The sequence below is a fragment of the Cicer arietinum genome, chromosome 8 (genome assembly GCF_000331145.2).
Source record: "Cicer arietinum cultivar CDC Frontier isolate Library 1 chromosome 8, Cicar.CDCFrontier_v2.0, whole genome shotgun sequence".
Classification (NCBI taxonomy): domain Eukaryota; kingdom Viridiplantae; phylum Streptophyta; class Magnoliopsida; order Fabales; family Fabaceae; genus Cicer; species Cicer arietinum.
The window spans coordinates 3,440,248-3,467,938 of NC_021167.2; the positions used below are offsets into that span (position 1 = coordinate 3,440,248).

Here is a 27,691-nt window from a genome sequence, read left to right on the forward strand (position 1 = left end):
CACTGTACTTTAAATGATATCGCATTGATAAAAAAAATAATTCTTATTGGTTGTCAATATATACATGTCAATTACACTTTTATTTTAATAGTGACAAAATTAGATATGAATCATACAATCATACATAAATGTTGCTAATTAAAAGTAATTTAAGTGTCTTGTAATCCCTTTCGAAAATTACAGACTTTTTATTTTAATCTTAACATTTTACATTTGAATCAATGACTAAGATTCATGTTCTTCATTTCTAATTATGTAATTTTTTTTATGAAATGATTTAATGAAACATATTTTTTTTTTAGAGATTAAATGATATACATTAATGATTAAAACTTTTTTACTCATGTAATCAATCAAACCACACAATAGTGCATTAGTGCCACTTTCTATTAGTATATAAAATTGATTTTTTATATTTACATAAAGCAGAAAGAAATTATATAGTTGTTTGGCTTGCGTTTCTTTTCTATCACTATTTTTGCTTGCGTTTCATTTCTATCACTATTTTTGCTTGCGAATTAGTAAATGAAGTGAATATACTATACCTAGCTTATTATAAACTAGTGGCCCTGTCTATTTTTTCCTTATGAATGCATATGAACTGTATTTATGAATGAAGAGACATTTACATTTTGTGATTTGCTAAATAAATGGAGTAGTTGGTGTTTCTTGTTTTCGGTCTCTTTTAACATATGCATTTTCTCATTAAATGTAATAGTGTGACTTGTGTGTAAGGTATCGTTTGCGGGTAGGCAACTGATAGCTTGTTTTGTTTTGAATTTATTGCCACTTTCTCGCGTTTCTATACAATTTCAATTTGTTCTTTCAATAGTTGCACTGAGAAATTTGATAGTAACACTCGCCATAAAATTGCAGAAGTACCCTCATATTTTGCTGATTTGGAAAGCGCGCGTTTCTTCTTCGTTTTACATTCAGTTCCGAACCCAGACATGGCGATGGCGTGCACTCATACTTCACAATCTGCTTTGATTCTTCGCCTGATTTTCCTTTGGACTTCTGCAGTTCTTGTATTCGCCAATCAACGCTCCTTATGTATGCATTCTTTTCCCTTTCTCCTCCTTTTTTACCCTTCATATTCAACTATAGGGTTTATATACGCCGTTCCTTCATAAAGGATTTTTTTGCACATTACTTGGTTCTATTTCGAGATATGTTGGTTGTCGAACTACATTTTCAGCATAATATCCTTGTTGTGAAACGAAACCCTAATTTCGTTGAAGATTTTGAAACATTTCTCTTTTGGAACAACAAGCCAAGTAGAAATTAGAATATAACTCTTCCTACATAGTTTTATCCTGCTTAAATTTTCTTGTGTTACAATGACTTGTACACTCTAGTGATTTTTTTAGAGTTTATAGATAGTGCATTGACATGGTAAAACAATTTTACAATCTTATTATAACCATTCAATCCGCAAAACCATATTGTACAGATTTTAAACGAACAACAGTTATATAATTATTTGGTATTATGATGAGTTATTATTGTTTGTCAGTGCACTGCATCTCCTTTATTCTGTTTTTTTTTACTACTCCACCTGAAGATGTAATAGATGGAATCAAAATTCCTTTCATTGTTAATTAATTAATTAATACTGTACAAGTTGTGTCTTCAACCAAGGGTTATGGTTTTTAGTATGAGATTGTGGTTTTCTATGTATTGTTGGAACTAGTGTTGTCAAATAGTTGTTATAGCCCAATAGCATAGCGAAATTTGAACAAATCGCTATTGGTTTGCAATACGCTATTTAGTACGAAGTGTTGTCAAATAGCTGCTATTGTGGTGCTATAGCACTAGAGCATAATGGAATTTGAACAAGCAGCTATATTCCGTAATCCGCAATTGACAACACCGGTTAGAATGTTGGGATGCATGAACTCTTATCACTGTCCTTTTTTGTGTGCAGTTATTATTCAAAATACTACACTGCAGCTATCCTCGGGCTTGCCTGTGGTAAACTCTCCTGGTTCTAAGCCTGGTGCTACGGTGTTTGTTGAAAGAGTTCATATACATGGATTGTCAAGGTTTAGAAACTTGGGGAAATTTGCTCATTCTGTGAAAGTGAAGGTGTTACCTACAGATTCAAATGTTCGTCTGCCAAATATAGAGGTTTGCTTTCATAGGTGAGTATTTTCAGTAGTGTGGTTCATCTACTGTGTGTGTCTATATACTGTAATGCATCTTAACGTGAATTTAGTAGATATTTATTTTATTGGGGAGATTGGTATTGGATCTGGTTACTGTATTGATGAGCGAACATGACAAACATTCATTCATCTCTGCTATTGTTTATAAATGAATCAAGGAGAGAAATCTCCTCCACGGATTTCCCTTTTTGCAAAGAGCAATGTGCTTGGTTCAGTTTATTTCCTAAAAGTTATCCTCCTGTACTATTTTTGCTTTTTAACTCAGTGTCTCAACCCAACCATGAACTAACTCCCTAACACCCACCTGAACTGTATAACTTATCTCCCAATCCCCTAATGGCTTCTTTTATTCTTCATAGTACCCAGTCTTCGTTTTCTCCCTAGTGTCTTGAAGGTTGTCTCTAGCACTCACTAGTTCTCTTCATAAATCATAACTGATTGTTGTTAATCAAACTAGAATTTGAAATAAGTATAATTGATTCAGGGATTTTTGTGTCTTTTTCAGGAATGCATCTCTTGCTACGGGGATGTGCCCACAAGGCCAGTGGGAGAAAGTTGCCAAGGGATCTTGGGTTCAGCCAATGTCTCCTTTTGACCATAAGCTCTTAGACATAAGGACCGCTGGTTCAACACTGGAGAATTTTGAGGTGTCCGCGGAAGAAGGTAAATGCTCTTAGTTGATGATTAGAAGTTGCATGAAGTTCTATTGATATTTGATAACCCTTTTAAGAACATTTGTGTCTAGCACTAATATGAACCTTTTTCCTCCTTTGCAGAATTTTTTCTGTATCGCATTATATTGTTAATATTGGGTATTATTCTGATGAGCTCGGCATCCTTTTTAAGCCAATCGTTAGCATTTTATTATAGCAGTGCAATGGCAATCGGAATAATTCTTGTGATATTGATCATTCTTTATCAGGTAGCTTATTTTTGTTCCTTGATTTTTGAAATTTTGATTGTTTAACATTCAATCTTAAATTCTGTTTATGATGAATTTTGCGTGGAACAATTAACCAAACTTTCAACTTCAATTCCTCCTCTTGAAAATAATATTCTTGTGCCTTGTTTGTAAATTATTTTATCTTATGATTTTTTTGTTTTTGTTTATCTTGGATGATCTCAGTGGTCAAGACAACACTGGTATTTTTTATTGCTGAAATTGTATTGCCTGCCTATTCATTAGACTATATTTTAAAATTTTAATTAATCCGGTAGTTGGGATTGGGAGGAACATAATTTTAAATATCATGTTGATAAAGACTAGAATGTGTATTTATGTAAAATGGTCACCAGATGTTAAGGTTCAAACTCCAGTTCTCTCTCTGATTAATACTTTGATGCGTTGCATGCAAACCTTGAGATGTATCCAATTTCAACCTATTTGATTGCAATTGAAAATTTCTTATTGACCTTAACATGGAATTTATCTCTTCTAATTGACAGGGAATGAAACTTCTTCCAACTGGTCGGAAGAGTTCCCTCGCTATATTTTTATATTCATCTGCTGTAAGTGTAACCTCAGTACACTTCTCTCGAATCGTATATACTATTTTATAATGAATTTGGATCATATAATTTCAACCATTATTTTAACCAGATTGGTTTCGGGACTTTTCTCCTCCGTTACATTCCCGGTTTAGTTCGTTCCATACTTACGGAGCTAGGAATTGATGAAGACATGTATAATCCTGTATGTAAGTCATCTCCATTCTTTCTGCTAATTTTGGTTAAACATCTGCACTACTGATTGAAAACTTATTTAACTTTATTCATTTGTATTCTAAATTATTGTTATGTTGGTTGGGCTCACCTCTTTTTTTCTGTAAATTTGTTATCTACTAAAAAAAATGTATGGGCATCTCAGTGCTAATAAAACTCCTGCCATGCTAAGGTCCATGGAAGGATGGTAAGACTTGCGTTGGTGTGCTAGGAGGCCCATGGATAGATGGGTGCATTTTAGGGAGTTAAGTAGAAAGGGGATAGTTACAGAACTGTACTTGTCTATAAATCTATAAATAGAAATTAGGGGGAAGTTAGTTAGGTATTTAGAAATACAGACTCAAGGAGAAAAGTTAATCTTAAACTCATCTATTGTACTTTGTGCTCTCTCTGGTTACATTTATCAGAGGGATTCTTGAATAGTACCTAAGGGCTCCAACCCCTATTTTCTTCATTAAGTTTGATCCTTTTACCTCTTTTACCAGTTGATTCGTCGTGGTGAGAATGGAAGAAAATAATAAAAAGTTAAAGAAATATGTTGAGAGAATTTTAGAGAATCCAAAGTTTGTTTTCTGATGCAAAGAGGTGAAATCATAGCAGTTATGAATTAGTATTTGTAGGATACTTCTACCTTAGATGATAGTTGCTGCAGCTTCTAACTGCAGTTGTAACTGTCAGCAACAGAATCTTTTAATTGTTAACTAAGTGTTAATTGTGCAGCTGAATATAATCGGCTGCAATCCATTAAAATGAACCATTGTGAAGTGATGATGATCGGAATGAGTGAGCAATAAAGATCTCCTGGTGAAGAACAGGAGACTGCAGAGTGACATTGGTTGGGTACCAGATGAAATAAACATAGAATTTATTAGGTAGACTCAGTAGATGACCCAAATAAACAGAAAGAAAATACTGAGAATATTATTAAGTATCAAAGAGAGTCTACACCTACCCAGAGTGGCAGAGCCCGTTGCTTCTCAGAGGAAGATAGTGCTTTCTCACTCTGCCCGAAATGAACAAATGAAAGTTAACCCCTTTCTCACCTCTCCGATTCAGCACAACCACACGAGTAGTCGTCTCCTATCATAATAGAGAGATACTAACAGAATATTACCGTCTGCCTCTTCGTGCTATCCTCTACTTACGCCAATCCCCTGGAATTCTTCTTCTTGAGTAAAATTTTCTCCCTGCTGATTCATCATTTGTACATTGTGTGCTCATCATTTGCACTCAAATTTGTTTGGGTGTTTTAAATTTTTATAAAAAGTATTAAGATGAAAATAGCAAAGGGTTTAAAAGAAAAAATAGAAACAAAGCAAAAAGGAAAAAAGTGCCTTTTCTCTTTCTATATACATACTGAATCTTTTCTCCTCCCCCATCGGCAATCCTTTCTCTCTAGCCTCTGCTAAGTCTCACATTGGAAAAACCATGCTCTTTCAGCCCTCTTTCTCTTGTATACATAATTGATTTTGGAATACTAAAAGAAAGGCAAAAAAGATTAAATTCTCAAGCTTTAACCAAGTAAAGAGCCTAAGTAGCTTCAGTAAAATTATTTCTGAAAGAAAGAGCCATGAGTTGCTCGGGTTTGGTTTGAGAGTGCATGAGAGACCCGGTGCCTCAAGCTCTTCAAGCACAGTGGTGGTATTTTTATTTGCATACCAGTTTTTCAATTTTTTATTTGAGTGACGATGCTGTGTATAGTCAATACAGTGATTACAAGAAGGGTAAATATATTATGCCTACAAGAAAAGTAGATTGAATCAAATCAATTTTGAATTTTTTAAAATTAAATTGTTAGAAAGTGCTCCAAATTTGGGATATTCAGCTATCAAACAGCTTCAACTATAGAGTTGATCCCATTGTACACAGTGACCATTTTTCTTTATTGCAGCCACCTTTTAAATTGAATTTGTTACACGGTTTCTACAGTATACAGTGGTTATTATTTTAACCTTTTCTCGTCTGGACTGTGTTTATTTTCTGTGTACAATATCTTAGAAGTGATAGGGGTCTTTGAGTGCTTAACTCATAAATGTCGGTTGCAGTTGGCTATATTTTTGCTCACTTTTGTCGCAATAGCTGGAGCCTGGTTAGGATTCTGGGTGGTCCAAAAGCTTGTCCTGACTGAAGAGGGATCTGTGGACATAAGCACTGCTCAATTTGTTGCATGGTCCATAAGGATTTTGGCTGCTATTATGATTCTTCAGGTTTTTCTTTTATAATGATTCTGATAATCTTTTTGTTTATCTCCATCCTCCTATTTCCTTTATGTTGGTTTCTTGCTCCATTTTAGTGGCTCTTTTACCTGCATAGGGTAAAGCAATAATAGCACATGATTACAACTTTGACAAGAATATGTTGTTTCCAGAGTTCTATGGATCCTCTGTTGGGAACATCAGCATTATTATGTGGATCGGTCGTCCCCTCCTTGAAAAGGATACTTAGATTGAGATTCTTTCGTCGCTTGCGCAGGTTAGTCCATTGTCTTATAAGCTGGAGCTTCCTTCATAATTTTCAATAAACAGTCATGATGGTATGCCTTTCAATTTAAATAAGGAAGATATTAACTGTGATAACATGCATTCCAGAACCTTACTGATAAAAGCTTTATAGCAACATAGTGTTTTTTCTTTTTTAGTTGAGATGTCACCTTTTTTTCAGAATCTTTTATATGTCAAACAAAATGATTGTAATATTTTTTATCTTCGGTGGAATGTTGAAAATTACAAAAATTTAATATATATTTTAGAGTTACATTTATCTAATCTAGAGTCTTTTGACCTGTAAGTTATTAAACTATACTGCACTCTGAGATCGCGAGAGTTTTCTCTTTATAAGTTCTGGTCTAATAATATATACTATCAATTTTGGCAAGTATTTACTGTGGAAGAATTTTGCAGGCGTTTGGTTAAATCACCCAAGAAAAACAGGAGGAGTTTCCAGGTTTCTAATCCATCACCTTTTGATGATGAAGATGATGAGCATATGTACAATATAGAGGACTCTACATTTATTCGGCCACAACTGAAAAGCTCCCCTATGACCCCTTGCAAAACTTCAAAACAAGGTTTGCTTCATGTCTCGAATTATGTACAAATTGTGTCACTTTTCAACATAAGTGTTGCCTAACATGCTAAATTTGCGTGTCATCAGGCTTCAATAGGTCGCTTCCTAAAACGCTGACAGAGGAGTTATATCCATCCATCATACACACTACACCTGAGAGAAGAAAATATTCAGCAGCAGAATGGGATGCGTTCACGAAGAAGTCCACTGAAAAAGCCTTGGAAGAGCTTGTTGCATCTCCTGATTTCGGTAAATGGCTGTCCACCAATGCAGATAGGATTAGTGTAACGCCCAACTCTGAAACTGATAGACGGCACAGGTGGTTGTGGTCTTGAGTGACTTTTCTTTTTCACGAAATGAATGATAGCTTCGTCAATGTAGTTTAGAGAAACAAAGAGGGTTTCGTGTCTCTGTCTAACAGTTGGTTCTCCTACACAGAAAGTAAAACCGGAAGGGCAATGTTGTAGATTGGATAAGCTTTAATTGTGTAAATTTTTCGTTAGAGATTTTACATTTCATGTTAAAGCCATTAGAGTAATTACACGGCACACTGGCTTCTTAACACGCGAGATTTCCCACTAAAGAGACTTCTAATCTGAATTTTCTTCAATAAAAAGAAGAGATAATTCTGTTTGATATTGAAAAAACAATAGATATGGCCTTAATTTTTTTAATAAGAGATGAAACCAAATAATCTCGTCAAGAGTATTTACACGTTCTCCTCACTTATGTACCTCCTTTTATTATTTTTGATGAAATTTTGACTGTTTATTATTCCATTTTACTTATTTCTCTCTGATAAATAATTAATCATATTTTTAACAAAATAATAGTTTAAACCACTTTGAAGTTTAGACTTTACAATTAACTTATTTAACCAACGATTAAAAGAAAAGAAGAGAGCAAATCACAAACAATTTTATCACAGCATCAAGTCCTAAGCAGAAATTATAGAATGGATGCAAGTAGAATGCATGGGGTACATCCCTAATAATAGAGCATAAATGCCGTCTCCGTCAAATTTTAATATCCACGATGGAGGAGCAATGCCATCTCTTCTTCAAGCTTTCTTGTTGCCCACTTTGATATTATAATAACAAAATTATTTGTATCAATTACTTATTTTAAACTAGTCTTCTTTCATTTTTTTTTGACAAAATTTAAACTTGTCTAGAGTTGATTGAAAGCAAAAATATTTATTAGATCAACACGTTTTATATTTTAAGTGTTCTTTTGACAGTATATTTTAAGTATACATCTTATATAAATTACTTTATTATTGGGAAAATTCTTACAATACCTAGTTTTTTTGTAGGAAATACCTAATTTTTTTGTCAAAGAAAAGTACAATAATTTACTGTAATCTTATCAACCTCCCCAACAATCCAAATATTCGTGTTACTTTTTTTTACCAACAATCTATCATATCTGCCACATCACTTGACTAAAACGATACTTGCTTGAGGCTAGGAGGGCATCGTGCTATCACATCCAAAGTGGCCCTACTTCTTTAAAGTAGACTACACATCATTGAATTTAATCAAAGTATTGATATTTTTGGATGGTTCTCAAAACTATGATGCTACACATATCTATGCTCAACGTGCTGTAGGAACGCGTTATTTACATTTGTATTTTTTAAACGGGTGGCTAAGCTTAAGCTTACAAGTTACAACCTCCCTCCCTGCTTAGAAACCACCTAGCGTTTCAACTTTTAAATCAAACACTTTAGAAAACGGACACATACACAAATAGCGACTCTCATATGTTCGTTTTTTTTTGGTATTGAATTCCTGGATAAAATTCTTGTTAATAATATGAGTCAAGAAAAAGAGATATTAAAAAAGACGTTAGGATTTTATTCACAACAGTAGTATAAGAGAATTTATATACCACCTGAGTCAATTTGACATATACTGTACATTTAATTTTTAAATTAATAAATTAATTTTATTTTATATTATTTATATAATTATAATAGTCAAATATTATTTATTAAAAATATAAAAAATTAGTTTAATAATTATAAATAATAAAATAATGTACTTTTCTTTCTAAAGTGGATATTGGAGTAAGCAAATAATTCCCCCCTATATGCTCGTTTGAAGTGAGAGAAGCATATGGTTTGTTGAGTGCGTTGAATTGGCTTAGAATTTGCAAATTCAAAATATTGGTTTTAGTTTGATTATAAGTCAGTGGTGGATCAATTCCACATCAAACAACATGATATCTCAAAATGAGATTTATCCTTCAAGAATGTAGAAGCATCTTTATTTCATACTTTGTAAATTCTCATGTGGAGTTTAAGATTGTCACATCTCTAGATATTTTTCAAATTTTCATTGATATTTCAATATATATTCACTAAATTATTATTAATGAAATAATATAAGTTTTATTTGCTAAAAAAACAAAATTAATTTCATTATTTACGGTAAGCCTTGTTTTAGTATGTATCTTTCTTGTTTTTTTCAAATATACTAAAAATGAAATGAAAAAGATAAAAACTAGAAAACAGTTTAATTTAGTAAGTTTATTCTATTACAGCACTCCAATCCAAACAGAACCGACTGTCTAACGCTACCGTCTCGCCGCGTAATTGAGAGAGTGATAGAATCACTTCTTTATTTCTTTTACTCACTAAAAATGCATTGCTTTTAGCTACTAAAACAAAACTGAATCTCTCTCTCTCTATCAAAAAAGAAGAAAACACACACACATGGCTTGTACTTGGAAACCACTTATGTCTTTACCAAACCAAAGAGAAACTCAAACAAGGTTTACACGTGGGCCCACTTCTTGCCAACATAATAATTTCTTCTTCAAATTTGGGTCAAGAGTGAGAATTGAAAGGGTAAATTGTTGTTGTGTTACTGAGGCTTTGAAAAGGTGCAAGTGTGGATGTGAAGAAAGTAGTAACGATGGGGAGGAATATTATGGTGTGACGGAAGAAGACAAATATTTCGTGAAGGTTCTTGGTGAGTCTCAACCTTATTTTTCAGTGCATAGAGATAGACTTTTTGTTGTGCTAATATCTGCGGAGATTATTGCAACTCCTCACTACTTCGACGCCATTCTCAAGGTACCACACTCCTCTACCCCTCTGATACACTACACACATAGGGGCAGATCGGGTAAATCACTCTATTTTGTATAATGTGTTAAAAATACGGGTAGGTGACGCCGTGAGACTTAATGATCAGTAAAAAGAATTATAAGTAATTTCTTTTTTTATAATTATTAGTTTGTTTTTAAACCATAATTCATATAGTTTTTGAACCAATTGGCTTAGTTTCCCTTCTCCTATACTTTCGCTTAACAGACGTAAGGAGTTCTTTAATGTTCTCCGATTACTTTTTTTTTTTTCTGCTAAAATACATGTATTTTAAATTTAATTAAATTTTCGTTTATGTTTTATAAGTTTATTTTCTTTTGATTTGATTTTTTAAATTAGATTTTGTTTGTATTGTTAATTTTTTTATCTTAATTTCGATAATAATTAATTCAATTGATTTTTTTTTTATCATTTAAAATTCTACAAAATGTTGCAATAATATGTCATTTATTTTAATTTTTTAGAAAATATTAATCAAATTTTATAAATGATTTATATTTTTTTAATTTGTTTTTACAACAATTAAAACACACATATAATCTTAAAAACAAGTTATAAAAGTATTGAAAAACACCTTGAACAATCAACTTGTTGCGATTTTTTAATTAGATCTTAATATTTTATAATAATAATTAAAAAAAATATCAAATTTAAAGAATTGCATGTTTAATTTAATATATCTTAAAGGTTTAATGGTGTAAATGTAATTTAAATGACTGAATTAAAAAAAAAAATCAACTTAAATGACTTAAGCAAAATTAAGTTTAACTTAAATAACTACTTAAATAACTAAAGGTGTATTTTTTTTTTATCTACCTAAACAAATAATTTAATACTAATTCTACAAATTTTTAGTTGTTATTTCTCCTATAAAATATTTTATATAAAATCATTTTTCATCTCCTACAATAATACAATTATGTATACAATACGAATTTCATAGTTGTTTCGATAGTTACAATTTTAAGTTTGTAACACCACATCTCTGAACTATTGTCTGTTTTGAGTGTATTGTGAGTCCTCACGATTTTATCATTTGTGAAAAATCACCTCAATAATAACAACAAAGTCTCAACAATCATTGCCACATACAATGCTTATGATCTGAACTGGAACGAGGAAGATGACTGACTATGTTGAGCTGACGATTTCGATTCCGTTGAAGGGGATGATACTTGCAAATACTCTGAGACTCAAATAAGTGATAAATTTAAGGAGAGTGAGAGGTATAAGAATAAGAATGATATACCTTTTTTAGTGTGAGAGACACTATTTATATAGGCGAGAGGTTCAATGCGGAGAAAGACAAGAATATTAAATGATCATTAGTGCGGACGGATTTGTTGGGGGTGCTATCTTGGTCCTTTACAACTAGGTTCAGTGCAGGGGTTGAAAATCTAATTATCTACTACGAATTATGATACTGGATCGAGTCGATGTGACAGATTAAATTGAACTAGTCTAAAACAATAATAGATGGTACTTAACCCATGAACAAATGTATTAGGACCAAGCTTTTGTTTAGAGGAAAAGAGGGTGCCATGCAAGCTTAAGTTTAGTTTATCAACCGTTAATGTAAAATTGTTAGACTGGCAACACATCAAAATCAATTATATATATATAATTTTAAAACACAATTATATTTAAAATTAAATATTTTTAATAATTTGATAATTATGATTAATAATTAAAAGAATAATTATCTCAATACTAAATTATTGGTGATATTTATTTACTTAATAGTATTTTATCTATGTATATAGTTGTTTTGTTCATATTGAGATCACTTTGTATTATTTTATAAAGAATTAAGAGATATTTAAGAAATTTTAAAAAAGAACGACATCATAAATACATATATAGATACATCATGGAACATAATGAATTTAAATACGATATAAATATTACGAGAATAATTCTTAATCAAGTTTTATTTACCTTTAATAGAAAGTCTAAATTATTAGGATATTATTCTGTTAGAAATTGAAGAGTTAAAACTTAAAACCGAACAAGTATAGAATAATCATTTGTAAACAAAAAGAGTACACGGTAATGACTTACGTATTCAATTGCGGACATGTTTTCGTCGAATTGGTAAGAGACTCGATCCCATTAGTCATATGTTACTTTTGTCTACAGAGGTAATCCACATTTGAGATATATGAACCCACTTTGTATGTATAATGGATTAACATTCAATCATTTTTAAATATCCACGTATACTTCGTTTTTATTATATGGTTATAAAAATAACTTAAGAATCGCTTCAATAGTCTAAAGATAACTATCGCATATATACCATTTTATATAGATTAAAAAATTATGATATTTAAAAAAGAAAAAATACCAATTTTATTAAATTATTTTTATTTATTATTAACTTATTATAATTATAAATGTAACATGAGAAAATAATTATTGAGATTAACACACATAAATTCATAATATTAAATAAAGTCTTAGAGGGTACAATTAAATAAAAGAAATTAAAATTGTATTAAAAACTACAAGTGATAGTCTTTTTGGAATAAAATATTTTACAAATACGACTGTTATTATGGTAAGTATACAATTGAGGAAGGAGAATAATTTCAAAATAAAATTGAAGAAAAAGAGCTTTTATAAAAACTCTTCTTTTAATTTTTTAATTAATATAGTTTAATTGATACGGTCAGTCAATATATTTCTCTTTTTACATTGATATTTAAGGAGAGACTACAATAAATTTATGTACTGATTTTAAACTACCTTTTCAAAAGTGTAGCAAAATAATGATGTTTTAAACCTAAAACTTTGTTATGCAGTTGAGTAATTCCTGTAATCTATTAAAATATTAAACAATCAATGTGGTCCATGAACGCACGAGATGATGCCACTATCGTTTTCTTAAATATAAAATAAATTCACCAACGTCTCTTTTGTTATTTTAATTATCAATTTGTTTTTAGATAGCCAATTTGACCGTAAATATATTTTTTACTAATCGATTTGATTTATAAAGTTAATAATAATAAAATAGACCAAAGATATATTCAAGGTCTATAAAGTGCCTTGAGAAACTAAAATGTTTGTTTGTTTTCCTGAAATATTGTAAAGATGATCATTTTAATAATTGAAAAAGAGAGAAAAGAAGGAATAAACAAATGATAGTATATATGGCCATGAAGTTCGCAACAAATTCCCCAAACGGCGCGGCGGCGGCGTTTAAACTTTGTGTCTCTCCAAACACATCCGCCGTTGCCGCCTATAAGTGACCACCACCGTCGTTTGTAAATCCCTAATGGCTCACTCCTCATCGCACATTTTCACTTCCCTTCCAAACCCTCCCAACTTCTCTTCTCTCAACGAACTCTCGTCATCTTCTTCTTCTTCTCACTTCAAACTCCAATTCAAACCTCATTCCTCAAAACCCTTATCTTTAACAACCAATTTCCACAACCGAAAAAACGAAACACCAACGAAACGCAATGCGTTGAACGAAGGAGTAAACGGAAGAATTGAAGAAGAAATTAACATCAACAATAACTCATTGGAAGATAAACAATTCGTTCGTTCTTTTCGTGAGGCATGGCCTTACCTTTGGGCTTATCGAGGAAGTACTTTTGTTCTCATTATTTCCGGGGAAATTGTTGCTAGTCCTTACTTGGATCCCATTCTCAAGGCACAAACAGCACTTCAATTATTTTTAAACTCATTTTATCTCTCTTAGTTTTTATGATCTTTGTGCCAATTTTCTAAACATGTTTCTTCATGCAGGATATAGCTTTTCTTCATCACCTTGGAATTCGGTTTGTTCTTGTTCCTGGTACCCATGTGCAAATTGATAAACTTTTGACTGAGAGAGGTTAGTTTGATTAACTGGGTCGTTTAATTTTGCTGAAAAATAAGTGCTTTTCAACCTTAACACTTTTACTTGTTAGCTACTAGTATATAGCACCAGCTCTGCAAATTGAAGGCATATCTGGTGTTTGATATGTGTCCAATGTCCAATACCATACCAGTCAATACGACACAAGCTATTACATTCAATTACTTCTATTTTCTTAAATTATCATTGGTGTCTATGTTTTAGAGTTGTAGTAGTGTTGTGTTAGGTGTTTGTGTCTGTGTCTTGTATATGTTTGTGGCAGTGCTTCATGGCTTGTGGAACCTATCACTAACTTTTTATTGTGTTTATAGGGAGCAAGCCTAAGTACGTTGGGAGATATAGAATAACTGATGATGAATCTCTAGAAGCTGCAATGGAAGCAGCTGGAGGAATAAGGTTGATGATGGAAGCAAAACTTTCACCTGGACCTTCCATATGTAATATACGTAGACATGGTGATAATAGTCGGTGGCATGATGTTGGTGTTAGTGTTGCCAGTGGTAACTTCCTTGCAGCCAAGGTTTGAATTTTGTGATTCATTCATTGTGCTGAAAACATGGTCTTGTTATTTCGTCATCACTGTGTTAGAGCATCTTGTTATTTTGTTTTTTTTGACAGAGAAGAGGGGTGGTCGGTGGAATTGATTATGGGTCAACTGGGGAAGTTAAAAAAGTAGACGTAACTCGCATGCGTGAGAGACTTGATGGTGGTTGTATAGTTATTTTAACCAACTTGGGCTATTCCAGCTCTGGAGAAGTATTGAATTGCAAGTATGCTTTGTTAGCTTCTAATATTTGCTTTCTAGTTTCTTCATCATATGATTAGTTATTGTATTATGCTGTCATAGCATTTTTGTAATTTTCTATTATTCATATTTTATATGTACTTTTTCTGGGTTTTTTTTAAGAACCACACTTATGAATAGATCTGATAAGATGGGCACTTGAGCTTATGATACAAGTAAAAGCACAAAAGGAAATTGGTTGCTTATGAAAGAACAAACACTTAAGAAGGGTTTTATTGAAGTGTTCATCACGCAGTTCATTAGTTGAAAACACGTCTGATCTCTAGGATTTCGTTTTATCTTGTGAAATGTTTAAAAAGCAGATACTGAGACATTAATGATACAGGTTTTTCAGCATGTGAATCAGAATTTGACATATACCGATGTGTTCAAATGTATTTTTTCCTGTTATATTGTATCATTTACTACTAGGATATGACCCAATCATTCAATAAGAAAAGTAATAATGAAAAGAAGAAATGGGCAGAAAGAAACCATGTGTGTGTCCCTTCACCAAACTGATAAGTCTGACAAATTCTTGAATCCTCGATATTGATATTTTTGTTTGTATTTTCTCCAGCACCTATGAAGTTGCAACAGCTTGTGCGTTGGCTATAGGGGCGGACAAGTTAATATGCGTTATAGATGGTCCAATACTTGATGAGAATGGACGGCTAATCCGTTTCTTGCCTCTTCAAGAAGCGGACATGTTAATTCGTAAACGGGCTGAGCAAAGTGAAACAGCTGCTAACTATGTGAAAGCCGTCGACGAAGAAAGTTTCAATCCTGTTGAGCTTAACAATTTTAACGGGACAGTCAAATCTCCACCTAATGGAAAACACATTATAGAATGGCATAATGCAACTTTCCATAATGGTGTTGGTTTTGAGAATGGAGATGGCTTAGGGACTAGCGAGCAAGGCTTTGCTATTGGAGGTCAAGAACGGCTAAGTCGAATGAATGGTTACCTGTCGGAATTGGCTGCTGCAGCTTTTGTTTGCAGAGTGAGTCAGTGATTCTTCTTTTATTTTTCATGTCAACTGCACTTGTTGTGCTTATTTAAGTCTATTATACTGTTATATAAGCATTTATAAGAACCAAAGCATTTCCATAATCATGTACATACCAATAATGTGTGTGTTTATTGTACATCTATATCAGTTACTACAGCATATCTTGAGCTTTTATTGACTTCAAATATTAAACTTTTAATTTGCTTTGTGAAGTTGCCTTTTGAAAATATTGACTATGCTTTAAATTTTAGTTGATGCATGTTTCTCTAGTATGTTGATAATAATACCATCTTCCTTTTATCAGGGCGGAGTTCAAAGAGTTCACTTGTTGGATGGCACTATTAGTGGAGTTTTATTGTTGGAATTGTTTAAAAGAGATGGGATGGGAACAATGGTGGCTAGGTAAACAATCTTTGCTTTCTGTGTTATGTCTCTGGACTAAGTTTTTATGCTTGCAAATAAATTGTATTCTTGACTTCTCTCTCCGGTTGTTTAGTCAACTAAGGATTGCAGAATATAGCTATTTGTTCAAATTCTGCTATGCTGCAGTGTAGCGTCTGCGTCGCTATACCCGCAGTTTGACAACACTATGTATCGCGGAACAAATGAACAATAGCAGTTTGTTCAAATTACTCTACGCTACAACGTCACTATTTGACAACACTGGTTTTGACAATAGTTTTGTTGGCATCTCAGGCTGTAAATAGTTTTGACAATAGTTTTGACAATTCTAATCTTTTAGGCTGTAAATACACGGGTTTGATCTGAACTCCGTTTTTCGAGCATTCCCCTGTTTTACCTTTTACGAAACCATTAGTTAGTTACAAAAAAGATTGAAGGATTATTTGTGATAATGATTTGTATCAGTTTTAAAGAGTACATGTGTGATTCATAGCAGTCTTAAAGAATACATGCATGCTATACACAAGTGCATCTTGTTCAAGGGGTTTCCTACATGCTTAAGCACTATATTATCTGCAGCAGATTGTTCATGATGTTGTCTTTGATCAACCTGTATTTTTGTTCCTTTATAAGGAGATTTCATCAATCTGCCCTTATTTCATATTCTTACCCTTCAATTGAATTTTGCAGTGACCTTTACGAAGGCACTCGAATGGCACAGAATGAAGATCTTTCTGGAATAAAACAAATTATTCAGCCTTTGGAGGCATCTGGCATACTCGTTAAGCGGACTGATGAAGAGGTTTGCTTAACTATCGTATCTGTTGTAGATAGGTACATGGCTTTACATAGCCTTGGTAATTTGTCTAAACATTTCTCATTCTCTGTTTATAGCTGCTACAAACTCTGGACAATTTCGTTGTTGTGGAAAGAGAAGGTCAAATAATTGCTTGTGGTGCCCTTTTTCCATACTGCGAGGAGAAGTGTGGAGAGGTTGCTGCTATTGCGGTATCTCCTGATTGTCGTGGCCAAGGACAGGGAGACAAATTGCTTGGTATGCTATTTGTTTCTGTGGTTGAAAATTCTTGCAGATGATGGTTTGTTACTACTGACTAATAATTTGTGCTATGTGTTGCAATGTTTGCGGTATTTTTGCTGTTGTTTATGCATACTAGAACAGTATTAATCAGCTTCAAACCTGATAAAATGCATACTAGAACAACATTAATCAGCTTCAAACCATATTTGCTACGGAAGAGTTTTGACATTATAGAAAAATGAAGACCGAATTATATAAACCTAAATTATGATTAAGAAAAGATCCTGCTTGCTATGTGTTTTTAATGAATATAATGAAATATGTGCAGATTATATGGAGAAGAAAGCATCATATCTTGGATTGAATAAGCTTTTCCTACTTACAACACGTACGGCGGATTGGTAAGTAATTCCCCTGCAATCAATGAATGCCATTTTTCACTTTTAGGGCTTGCTACTGCATATTTGGCATGTCTGTGTTTTAATTGCTGCTCTATAATCTTCATAATTGCATTTCTAAACAAAAGGTTTTGACAGGTTTGTGAGGCGTGGATTTTCGGAATGTTCAATTGATTATATTCCTGAAAAGAAAAGGAAAACAATCAACCTGTCCCGCAAATCGAAGTATTATATGAAGAAACTTCTACCAAATAAGAGTGGAATTACTGTTGGTGGAAAAAAACTTGCTTCAAATTAGTAGTAGTGCCATTTTCCAGTTACAAGGAGGGAAGGGTGATTTGATGCAAGATATTGGGCACTTGTGTAGACTATATAGATAATAAATTATAATAATCACCTATGAATATGGTAGCTGAAATATCTGTCTTTTTTACCAGTTCTTCCACATGTAGCATTAATGTTTGTATTGTAAATCTATTGTCAGTATTTATTTTCTACTTTTTGAGTGTTTTTTCCCTTCTCTTGACCAAATTCAAATAATTAATATTGATCTGCCTATGTGAATTTTTGAGTCTCATTCCAAATTTATTTGACAAGAAAATATGTGAAAGAGAGAACTGCATTTGTAGTTTTGTTTTCCTTAGTCATGTTGTTGGAGTCCATTAGGTTGGATCACCTAAAAAGACAAACAATGGTTCCTGTTTACAGTAAAGATTAGAACATTAATCAGTTTCTATTGTGCTGGATTTAAGAGTTATTTTTTGGATTTAAAGGATGAACACTTTTAAGTTCCAAGAAAATGAGGTTCGCTCGCTCGCTTACTACTATCCTGTAGCATTTTAATTATCCTTTTAAGGAAGGTTATTTCCATATACAAAAAAATAATTAAACTTTTCTATTTTTGATGAAATTGCTTATCTTTTTAGTATAGTAGTCTTAACTGTTTATTATTTCAATTAATTTATATTTCTCTATAAAAAATAATTAGGGGTAATATTGTTGAACAATAGTTAAAATGAACAATTTAAAAAAAATAAATAACAAATGAATAGATTGAGTTCTTTTTAATGCTCGGAAGATGAAACCACTAGGAAGAACGGTTACTCTATTATTTAAGATCCTTAAAGAAAGAATATAGAAGTGTCTTTACATTTTATCTACTCAAGTCTCTAAATATAAGATTCTTTTGAAACTTTTTTATTTCTTTTCTAAAAATTCCTTTTAATTTTTCAACTGCATTCATTATTTACTTATTTACAAACTTACTCTTAATTATGTTATATTATTTTCCTATTATAGAAAAATATAAACTACTACTCTCTTAAAAAGGTAAATTAATAAAATAATTTAAGGTGCTACCAAATTTAATAATACAACTAATGTTACTTAATTCCAGTATTTTAGTAAAAAGAGTCTTATATAATTACAGAGTTAATAGCCTCTAAATGCTTTCTTTCCTCCTAGATCCTTCAATATTTTCTCTACATCTTACCTTAAGAATGCTAAGATTGCTCTTCTGAAATGCCTCATGCAAACACTAACACCAATCTCATATTTTTTGAAGTGTGCTTTGAATCACACAAATTATACAAAAAATGGTACTTTTAAAAGATGCATACTTTTGAACTGATGTTAAATAGAGACTAAAATAAACTCCTTATTTAATTAGACAATCATGTAGCACACTTTCTTGCTAATTTTGTCTCAGAGAAGCGGCATCAACTTTTTTTCACTCCACATTTCCAAATGATTTTAAAAATATACTTTTGGACAACATAATTTATATGAAAGTGTACTTTTTAAACGATAAGAAAGATAGGTAATTTTTTTTATTTCTAACTCAGAGTCAAAATTCAAGAGTTTAAATTCGTTTGTTATAGTCTTTTAAAGAAAACAAATATATTTTAAAAAAAGTACTTTTGAAAAAAATAAGAATCTAAAAATAATTTCAAAAATATTTAAAATGAGAAATTGTTTTTAAATAATTTTTTCATAAAAAATATTTTTTATAACTGATATTTTTAAAAGAGTGAATTTCATACGGTAAACAAAATGCAAAATAACTTTATTTTTTTTCCAAATATTTTACGAAATAAATCTTAAATTATTAAATGTTAGAATCATTTAATAATCCATAACAAATTGGTCTTAACACTACATACCTTTCTTTGGATGGATCCATTCCAAAACAGAATAAAAGGAGGAAAATATTTGTGAAAGAAATAAAGTTAAGAAAACGAAAAATAATTAATTATAGAAACAAGGGGATCCTTTAGCAATTTCCAACAGTATGAAATTGCAAGCTTTCAGAAAACAAACAACTAATCTTTCTCCTATGTAAATCGTTTTTCGCAGGTTCCTCGCATAAATTACCGTATCAATTCGATTTATCCGCACCTAAATCTTCCAATCTGCAACCACACCCTTTCATTCTCCGATCCACTCTTCACCTTCGTTCATCGATTTATTCCCAGGTCAGTGTCTATTTTTTTTTTTTTCTTTCTATATTTCTTTGTATAAAACTCTTTTTTTTTTTTTTTTTTTTTTTATTATGCTTGTGCAAGCTGAAAAAAATGGAAACTTTTGACAACAACATGTGACGCAATGCAACAATCGTTAGATAATTTCATGTTGTAGTTAATTTTATGAGTTGTGGTTTATTCTCTAAAATCAAGAATGGACTTTTGTGTGTGTATGTAATTTAACTAAGCATTTGGTTTTGTAACAAGGCCTGATCTAATTTGCATTGCCATGGAAACAATAAAGTGCGTTCTTTTTTCCTTTTTTTGATGATTTCTCACAATGTTGTTACCTATTTTTCCAGATAAATAATATGAACTATGGTTGCTAGAAATTCCTGATTTGATCTCTTGTCTATTATGCAATTGAAGTTAATTTGGCTATTGAGGTCAATGTTTGGTAATCATCAAGATGAGCTTTTTTTTTTTCCTCTTTCTTTTTTAGTTTACTTACACATTGTTTATGAATTTTTAAAGATGTAATGTGTTTATAAATTGTTATTTTCTTTATGATGTTTGTAGGTCAATAATAGTTAGATTTTTATTTTTTTGTGGATGGGCATGTTGGAGAAGACTGCATTTCACTTCCAAGCTTTTGTTTAGAATACAAGCGAAAAACTAGTGTCATAAGAAGGTTGTAGAGTTCTTTTAATGGGTGCTCCTAAGCAGAAATGGACTGCAGAAGAAGAGGCAGCTCTGAAAGCTGGAGTAGTCAAATACGGGGCTGGAAAATGGCGCACCATACTTACGGATCCAGAGTTCAGCACCATTTTGCGCATGCGTTCAAATGTAGATCTCAAGGTAAGTCTTTTGAAGGTTTTTGCTTGTTGTGGGAAGTGTTACATAGTAAGATTTATTGTTATGTCAGGTTTGTGATCAGGGTTGTCAAATAGCGACGCTGTAGCGTAGCGGAATTTGAACAATTTACTATTATTCTGCAATATGTTATTTAGTATTAAGTGTTGTCAAATACTAGCAGCTACAACGGATTTGAACAAACTGCTATTTTTTGCAGTCTGCGATTGACAGCATTGTTTGAGATGTTGATACTACTGCCGTGTTGAATGATCAATTGTTTAGTGTCCTTAAGGATTAAGAAATAAATGCAGAGTTCCTTGCTTTGAATTTTGAAAAACTTGCTAAATTCATTATATACTGAGGTGTGTTTCTATGTAACTATACATGCTTTAAGCTGTAAGCTGTGAACAGGACAAATGGAGGAACATAAATGTGACAGCAATATGGGGATCCAGGCAGAAGGCAAAGCTTGCACTTAAAAAGAACCTACCTCCCCCCAAAACTGAAAATAACCACACAACTTCAAATGCTATAGTTCAATATAATCCAGAAGTTGCAACTGCTCAGCCTCTGGCAGTTTCTGGTGGAATGTCTTCTTCCAAAGAACAAATATCAAGGTTATAGCACTCCAAGCTAAATATATCTTACTCCTTACAAAAACTAAATGGTTTGTGATTTTTGGTTGGTATAGTCTTTTTCTTGAATAGAAAATGAACATTGTATAATCATAGATATTACTTTATTTGATAGTACCAAACTTTTAAATGACTAAATAACTTCAACAAGTTGCAAACAATTTTTGTTATAGTCCGTGTACCATGCGGTATATTGTTTTCTTAATCTTCATTAGCTATTTAATTTCACGATGAATTTTGTCTAAGCATGGCAAAGATACACTAAAATGATTCAAATACATATGTATAGGTTCCAATTACAACTACAAAATATTTAATAAATAGTTGTCTTCTTTTGTCACTTTTGATGACAACATCCCCTCAAGTTTTTTGGTGAATTTTCAAGGTCAACTATGTGTCAGTGTTTTTCAGTGATGACAACATAATTATTTTTAATAATGGCAGATTGGACAACCTTATATTAGAGTCGATTGTCAAGTTGAAGGAGCCAAAGGGTTCTGACATGGCCGCCATTGCTGCTTGCATTGAGGTATTTTAGTATTTATACTTTGATTACCTCATTAATAGTATATAGAATCTAAATATCAAATAAATACAGCAATTAAAACCTTCTGCTCACTCAGTGGGATCATTGCAATATCCTATTGTAAATAATTTCTATTGACAGATCATTTAATTCCAAATCCATTGTAACAGTATGGCCTATAGGTTTATTCAGTCTCCCTCCAAATAATCCAAATGTTGGTGTATGTAAACTTCAATACTAGAAAATATACTTAATTTCTGATTTTGTAGGCCTTTTCTTTTTCAAGTTAATTTCTCATGTACATCTAGAATAAGACGGTAAATTATTTTAATTTTATTCATCCACCATCGAATCATTTTTCTTTATATATACATTTTATTATATTGATTGATGTATTAAATATTTGTTACAAAATATATGTATGGATCAGCCTACTTTGTGATCAAGTTTACAACAACAAAGATATTTTAAACTGTTTGAAAATGTTTCTCTCCCAGGTCCATTGATTTATATGTTGCTTATTAATTATCAGCAATTTCAACTAGCTCTATATGTAACTCATAGACTTCCTTTCTTCTTGGTACCAAAATATTTTAGCATTTTTTTCATTTGATGTTTCTTTTTGTCAAACCTAAACATGTTACACGAGTCTCTCACCTGGCATTTGGCAAGAACAAGCTGTTAACTTTTTGCCTTCCTATGATCAACAAAGGCTTAACATAATTCAACCAATCATAATATGCTATCTATTGTTTGTCTTTTTGAAATAACCTGATAAGCTTTCAGAAATGCAAAATGCAACAGATACTAGCAATTGAATTTTTCTTGTGCTTCTCTGCATCATTGTGTCGGTAGTAATTCTGAATCTTTTTATCTCAATAGGATCAATACCGGTCTCCACCAAACCTCATGAAGTTATTGTCAACAAAATTGAAGCATATGGTGGCAAGTGGAAAATTAATGAAGGTAAACTCTTTATTACTGAAGCTTGGCTTCTCCAAACTTAGTTCCCAAAAGTAGTATCTTTTCCTGCATACCTGTTTAGTGAAGGAAGTACTGTCAATCTGGATAATTTTTTGGATATTGCATGAAATGAATACTTTGCTAACATGCTTGATGTTACTGAAAGTTATTAGCAGAAAGTTTTTGGGACTGAGAAATTAATTGGTATTATGTTCATATTTAAATAAAAAAAAAACATTATGTTATGACAGTTGAACTACGCATATCAGGGGCATTTTATGTACTGTAGTGGGAGTGAAAATTCTGTTAGCTGACAAAATCTCCCTTCTAATGACAGGTTAAGGATAAATACAGGATTGCAACTAACTCAACAAAAACATCGGAGAAAAGAAAATGTTCTTCCATGTTACTTCTGGAAGGGAGGCCGGAAGATTCTCCACGAGCAGAAAAGACTAATGTCAACATCCTTTCAAAATCCCAAATTGATGTTGAGCTTTTAAAAATGAAGGGTGTGACAGCTCAAGAGGTGGCAGCAGCGGCTGCAAAAGCAGTTGCAGAGGCAGAAGCTGCCATTGCTGAGGCTGAGGCAGCAGCAAGGGAGGCAGAGGCTGCCGAAGCCGAAGCAGAGGCTGCACGAGTGTTCGCAAAAGCAGCAATGAAGGCACTGAAATGCAGAAGACTTAATATATGGTAAGCTTCCTTACCAAGAAACATGTTTTTAAATGATGCCTATAAAAAATTGTCATGTTTATAGCTTCCTTTTAGTCCAATTTGAATGCTTTCTTTCAGTTCATTCAGCTAACCGTTTATTTTTGCAACTTTGTGCAGATGATATCTCAGCTTCTGCATGGTTGAAATGATCATTATATTGTGCAGATGGTATTTAATTGCTGTGCATAGTTAGGGTTGTAAATTTGGAATGTGCCGGGTTGATCCATGACACATTTTTGTCAGGAGTCAGGAATAGTTTATTATTTATTAATTTTTGTAAACCTTATTTTTAATGAAAGGGTAAAGACAATGAGGTGAGGGTACACAGTAATAGTTTGTTTTGGTTGTGGATGATAAAAAATGATTTTGAATGCATTGATTAAACGTGAGTTTAAGATGAAGTTCTTTATATTTGGATACATGTAACAGTGAGTTCAATAATATGTTTGAGGCAAAATCAATTCTAGAGATATAAACTCACAATTTTAATTTCAAGTAAGAATCAATTATACTAAAGAACAATCAAACATGTCAACATTTAGAATCAATTTTAACTCATCAAAAAGTGCAATCACTTGCGCTATGGTTTTAAATTTTGTTTTCAAGAAAATGACGAATATTATTCATTGACAATTTTTAGCTTCTATTTATTTCTTTCCATGTTTTTAAAGGAGGCAAAAAATTCAAGTGAATAACATTTCCATGCTCTTGTTTTATGTCTTTTTGGTATTCTGCAAATAAGAAAATTATTGTGTTTGGTTCTGCAAATAAAAAATTCATATTTAGAGTTAAAAGTTGCGAATAATAGTTTCAAGTTAAAATTAATTTTATGGGCAAAATTAAGTCTACTTGAACACCTCTAAACATATCAATTTTGACTGATATAAAATTAAAATAAAACATACATTAAAATAAAAATAAAAATTGAAGACCCGTTTCATATAAGCCCATTAGATTAACGCATCACTAACATTTTTCCATTTGCATTTAGCATCATAAAATAGTCAAAAGTGGAACAGACGAAAATAGACAAAAGATATAATTGGAGACCAAGTGTGTATTTTTCTGGAGTATGCAACCAAGCATCTTTCTCCCTAACTTCTTCCTTTTCCATTTGCATGCAAAAAATACATCTGGACATTGATCATTTAAAACAAAACAATAAAACAGCAGTAGTAGTTTTGGCATCCTAGTTCAAAGGACACCACCACAGAGGATTATCAGTGATGACATTAAGGCCTATAAATTGGAAATTAAAAATGAAACATGGTGACTGAAGGAGAGCGAAGAAGAAGAAAAAACAGTACATAGATCCATTTTTTCTTGTTCATCACATCTAAAACAGGGTTCAACATCATCTACCAAAATCCACTCCTTATAACCATTTTTCTTCAAGAAAAAACAGAGGAAGCGTCAAATCTCCCTCATTTTAAAATGACATACTCCCTTCATTTTAAAATGAATTTGTTTTTACACATACTATAAAATGCAATGATGAGAATAATCATTTTATCAAATTATTCTTTTAAATCATTGGCCGGCTTTTCATTATCATAAATATAAATTAAATTACGATTTAAATATATTTTTGGTTTCTATAAATATAACAGTTTAGTTTTCAATTTTAGTCTATATAAAATTTTTTGTTTGATTTTATCACTGCAATATCAAAAAACTTTATTTTTAGTACTTAACGTTAAGTGGACGTTACAAAAAACGTGAGTTGACAAAGAAAAATATGTCTTTTGTCCCTGTAAATGCAATATTGACCTTCATAAATTTAACCTTTGCAAAAAATTTAGTTACAATTGTAAATTACTCTACCTTTATGCACATACACAACTTTCGATTTCAAACTCAAACAAAAATACATTACTATCATTTCTTTTGTATTTATTTTTCGTTACCTATTAAAATATTTATGGGGCATTATTGTAATTTTGAAATACTTCTAGTTTAGACACCACAATACTATACTTTCTACAAAAATCAGAACACTATCATATGGTCAAGGTTTGATCAAGCTTTGTCACTTTCTCCTTTAAACCCATTCTATTTTTTAATTCTTGCTCCTATAGACATTTACATATCTTATCTCTCTTTTGTTTTTCAAATAGACTACAAGAGGTTCAACCACCACTAAAAAGGTAATCCACTTTCTTCGTATTCCTTTGTATTTTTTTAACTTTTTTGTTAGTACTTCTAAATGTCATTAAAAATGCTATTTGTTTGGTCTTTAATTTTTCTAAGCCTCTACCACGTAACCCAACTTCTTCATTTTCATTTGCATTTTATTTTTTAGGTTTTTTTTTTTTTTTGTAGTTCTAAATGTTCTTAAAAAGACTATTCCTTGATTCTTTAAATTATTCTTGATATACATTACAAACTGAAAGTGCATTTATTTTTTCTCTTTAGATTTTCTTGACTCTTTAAGTTCTAAATCTTTTGCATTTCGTCTTGAAAGATATATTACAAACTGAAATAAATGATAAATTTTGCATTGGTTCGCAGACAAGAAATGCAACACCATTGAAGGACATTAACACTTCAAAGGAAACTTGAAAAATGGCAGTTAGGGTCACAAATTACTTCACTGTTGTTAGTAAAAATGAGAATGTACATTATGAAGTTATTTTGATGGATCAATAGGTCTACATTTTAACTTTTTCTTTATGTTTGATTAACAAATATCTTCATTCTATTAGTTAGTATCTAATTTTATAAATTAATTGTTATTAAAAGGTTGATCAAATACATGTTGTTATACGACAATATGATTATGTTAAATACATGGGAAAACTCAAAGATAATCAAACATACATCATCCATAACTTTTTAGTTTTTCCAAGTACTTTCCAGTTCAAATATTGCCTCCATAAATTCAAAATTGTTTTTAATGTTGCTACTTTTGAAGAAGAGACTGATCTCTCTGAAATCCCATCGACTTAGTACCGTTTTGTGTTTTTTATCACCATTTTGAATGGGCAAAAACCTTCCTAACAACTTAATGGATAATACTATCATTTATTTTTATTTTTTATTTTTTTGTAATGAAATAATATATATATATATATATATATATATATATATATTTATTATATTTTTCGTGTTTCAATGCTTAACTTATCTTTTCTATTTGTTGATATTATTAGGATAGTTGATGAGGTCATTTCTTCAACTTCAACATTATCAACCAAAAAAACATGTGTCACCGTCAAAATCAAAGATCTCATGTAACAACAATCATCACATTTAATTAATACACAAAGCAAGTTTGAAATGATATTATTCATTTGATCAACGAAAACATCTTTACTTGCTCCATATGGGAGGCTTATGGTACATAATTCCTCAATTATGTTAATGCTCACCTCAACTCAACTCTGGTGCCATCATTATAATCTTCCATCATGCACGAGTCAAGCCTCTAGAAGGTATTATTAATTCAACACAAGTGCTAATTGTTTAATGAATATTTCATTTGTTACAATTTATTTAAATGTAGTTGTTAATTAATTAGTTCTATATGGCAGAAAACAACGAACACACTATCACTAATGCATGGAGGGAAACTAAACTTCTTATCAATGAAAACACACACCAAATCAAGGAATTCAGAAATCAGTAAGTTGACCAACTCTTTACAAGTGTCTTCCAAATGTTGCAGTTAGGATTTAGCATCATTGAGAGATCAAGTGATTTTAATGATGTAGACCACTCATATCCAGTTAGCAGTTTTGTTTATAAGTCATCTTTTTTCTATTAAGTAGTCAATTTTCAATGAATGTAGGTTACCTGCAGTAGATGATATAGATAATTACATTCAAGGCAACCAACTACAAACCCATATCACATCTTCATCTCAATACACTTCACAAGAGAGGTTTATATACAATGCTCAAGCTAAAACTCTTCGCCAAATCAAGGCTTTTGGACATATAACTATAATTTAATAATACTATTT

General features: G+C 31.6%; 3 protein-coding genes across 11 annotated transcripts; all 3 read left to right on the plus strand.

The window, feature by feature from the left end:
• The first annotated feature begins 489 nt into the window (after nucleotides 1-489).
• LOC101488490 (uncharacterized) lies at nucleotides 490-7,467 on the plus strand. Of its 2 annotated transcripts, none has more exons than XM_004511766.4 (11): nucleotides 490-748; nucleotides 877-1,053; nucleotides 1,928-2,144; nucleotides 2,674-2,831; nucleotides 2,945-3,090; nucleotides 3,615-3,677; nucleotides 3,769-3,861; nucleotides 5,936-6,097; nucleotides 6,259-6,362; nucleotides 6,791-6,957; nucleotides 7,044-7,467. In XM_004511766.4, the coding sequence occupies exons 2-11, from the start codon at nucleotides 951-953 to the stop codon at nucleotides 7,289-7,291; spliced, it is 1,461 nt and encodes a 486-aa protein (XP_004511823.1). In that variant the 5' UTR covers nucleotides 490-748; nucleotides 877-950; the 3' UTR covers nucleotides 7,292-7,467. The 2 variants fall into 2 exon arrangements, with proteins under 2 accessions (XP_004511823.1, XP_004511824.1); XM_004511767.4 differs by having other exon boundaries at nucleotides 490-735.
• A 2,142-nt stretch (nucleotides 7,468-9,609) lies between these two features.
• On the plus strand, nucleotides 9,610-18,072 carry LOC101489253 (probable amino-acid acetyltransferase NAGS2, chloroplastic). Of its 3 annotated transcripts, none has more exons than XM_004511769.4 (10): nucleotides 9,610-10,038; nucleotides 13,828-13,915; nucleotides 14,251-14,459; nucleotides 14,558-14,709; nucleotides 15,304-15,727; nucleotides 16,041-16,138; nucleotides 16,829-16,940; nucleotides 17,033-17,192; nucleotides 17,506-17,578; nucleotides 17,714-18,072. In XM_004511769.4, exons 1-10 carry the CDS (start codon nucleotides 9,676-9,678, stop codon nucleotides 17,871-17,873), a joined length of 1,839 nt encoding a protein of 612 aa, XP_004511826.1. In that variant the 5' UTR covers nucleotides 9,610-9,675; the 3' UTR covers nucleotides 17,874-18,072. The 3 variants fall into 3 exon arrangements, with proteins under 3 accessions (XP_004511826.1, XP_073220520.1, XP_004511825.1); XM_073364419.1 differs by having other exon boundaries at nucleotides 9,860-9,934; XM_004511768.4 differs by lacking the exon at nucleotides 9,610-10,038 and adding an exon at nucleotides 13,146-13,732.
• Nucleotides 18,073-19,799: 1,727 nt separating this feature from the next.
• Nucleotides 19,800-24,128, plus strand: LOC101489806 (telomere repeat-binding factor 2-like). Of its 6 annotated transcripts, XM_004511770.4 has the most exons (8): nucleotides 19,800-20,049; nucleotides 20,400-20,494; nucleotides 20,617-20,895; nucleotides 21,304-21,509; nucleotides 21,972-22,056; nucleotides 22,936-23,019; nucleotides 23,354-23,706; nucleotides 23,845-24,128. In XM_004511770.4, coding segments are annotated over exons 3-8 (879 nt in total). In that variant the 5' UTR covers nucleotides 19,800-20,049; nucleotides 20,400-20,494; nucleotides 20,617-20,745; the 3' UTR covers nucleotides 23,846-24,128. The 6 variants fall into 6 exon arrangements, with proteins under 6 accessions (XP_004511827.1, XP_073220660.1, XP_027193407.1 ...); XM_073364559.1 differs by lacking the exon at nucleotides 20,400-20,494 and having other exon boundaries at nucleotides 19,831-20,049; XM_027337603.2 differs by lacking the exon at nucleotides 23,845-24,128 and having other exon boundaries at nucleotides 19,911-20,049; nucleotides 23,354-23,710.
• The last annotated feature ends 3,563 nt before the right edge of the window (nucleotides 24,129-27,691 follow it).

Excerpts from the sequence above, each read along its gene's own strand:
- LOC101489806 (XM_027337606.2), top strand. The coding sequence starts at position 20,746 with ATGGGTGCTCCTAAGCAGAAATGGACTGCAGAAGAAGAGGCAGCTCTG. Across the intron at positions 22,057-22,935 it reads CCATTGCTGCTTGCATTGAG|GATCAATACCGGTCTCCACC; the intron begins GTATTTTAGTAT and ends TTATCTCAATAG. Across the intron at positions 23,020-23,353 it reads CAAGTGGAAAATTAATGAAG|GTTAAGGATAAATACAGGAT; the intron begins GTAAACTCTTTA and ends TTCTAATGACAG.
- LOC101488490 (XM_004511766.4), top strand. The coding sequence starts at position 951 with ATGGCGATGGCGTGCACTCATACTTCACAATCTGCTTTGATTCTTCGC. Across the intron at positions 1,054-1,927 it reads CGCCAATCAACGCTCCTTAT|TTATTATTCAAAATACTACA; the intron begins GTATGCATTCTT and ends TTTTGTGTGCAG. Across the intron at positions 2,832-2,944 it reads TGAGGTGTCCGCGGAAGAAG|AATTTTTTCTGTATCGCATT; the intron begins GTAAATGCTCTT and ends CCTCCTTTGCAG.
- LOC101489253 (XM_004511768.4), top strand. The coding sequence starts at position 13,352 with ATGGCTCACTCCTCATCGCACATTTTCACTTCCCTTCCAAACCCTCCC. Across the intron at positions 16,139-16,828 it reads ATGGGAACAATGGTGGCTAG|TGACCTTTACGAAGGCACTC; the intron begins GTAAACAATCTT and ends TGAATTTTGCAG. Across the intron at positions 17,579-17,713 it reads ACAACACGTACGGCGGATTG|GTTTGTGAGGCGTGGATTTT; the intron begins GTAAGTAATTCC and ends AGGTTTTGACAG.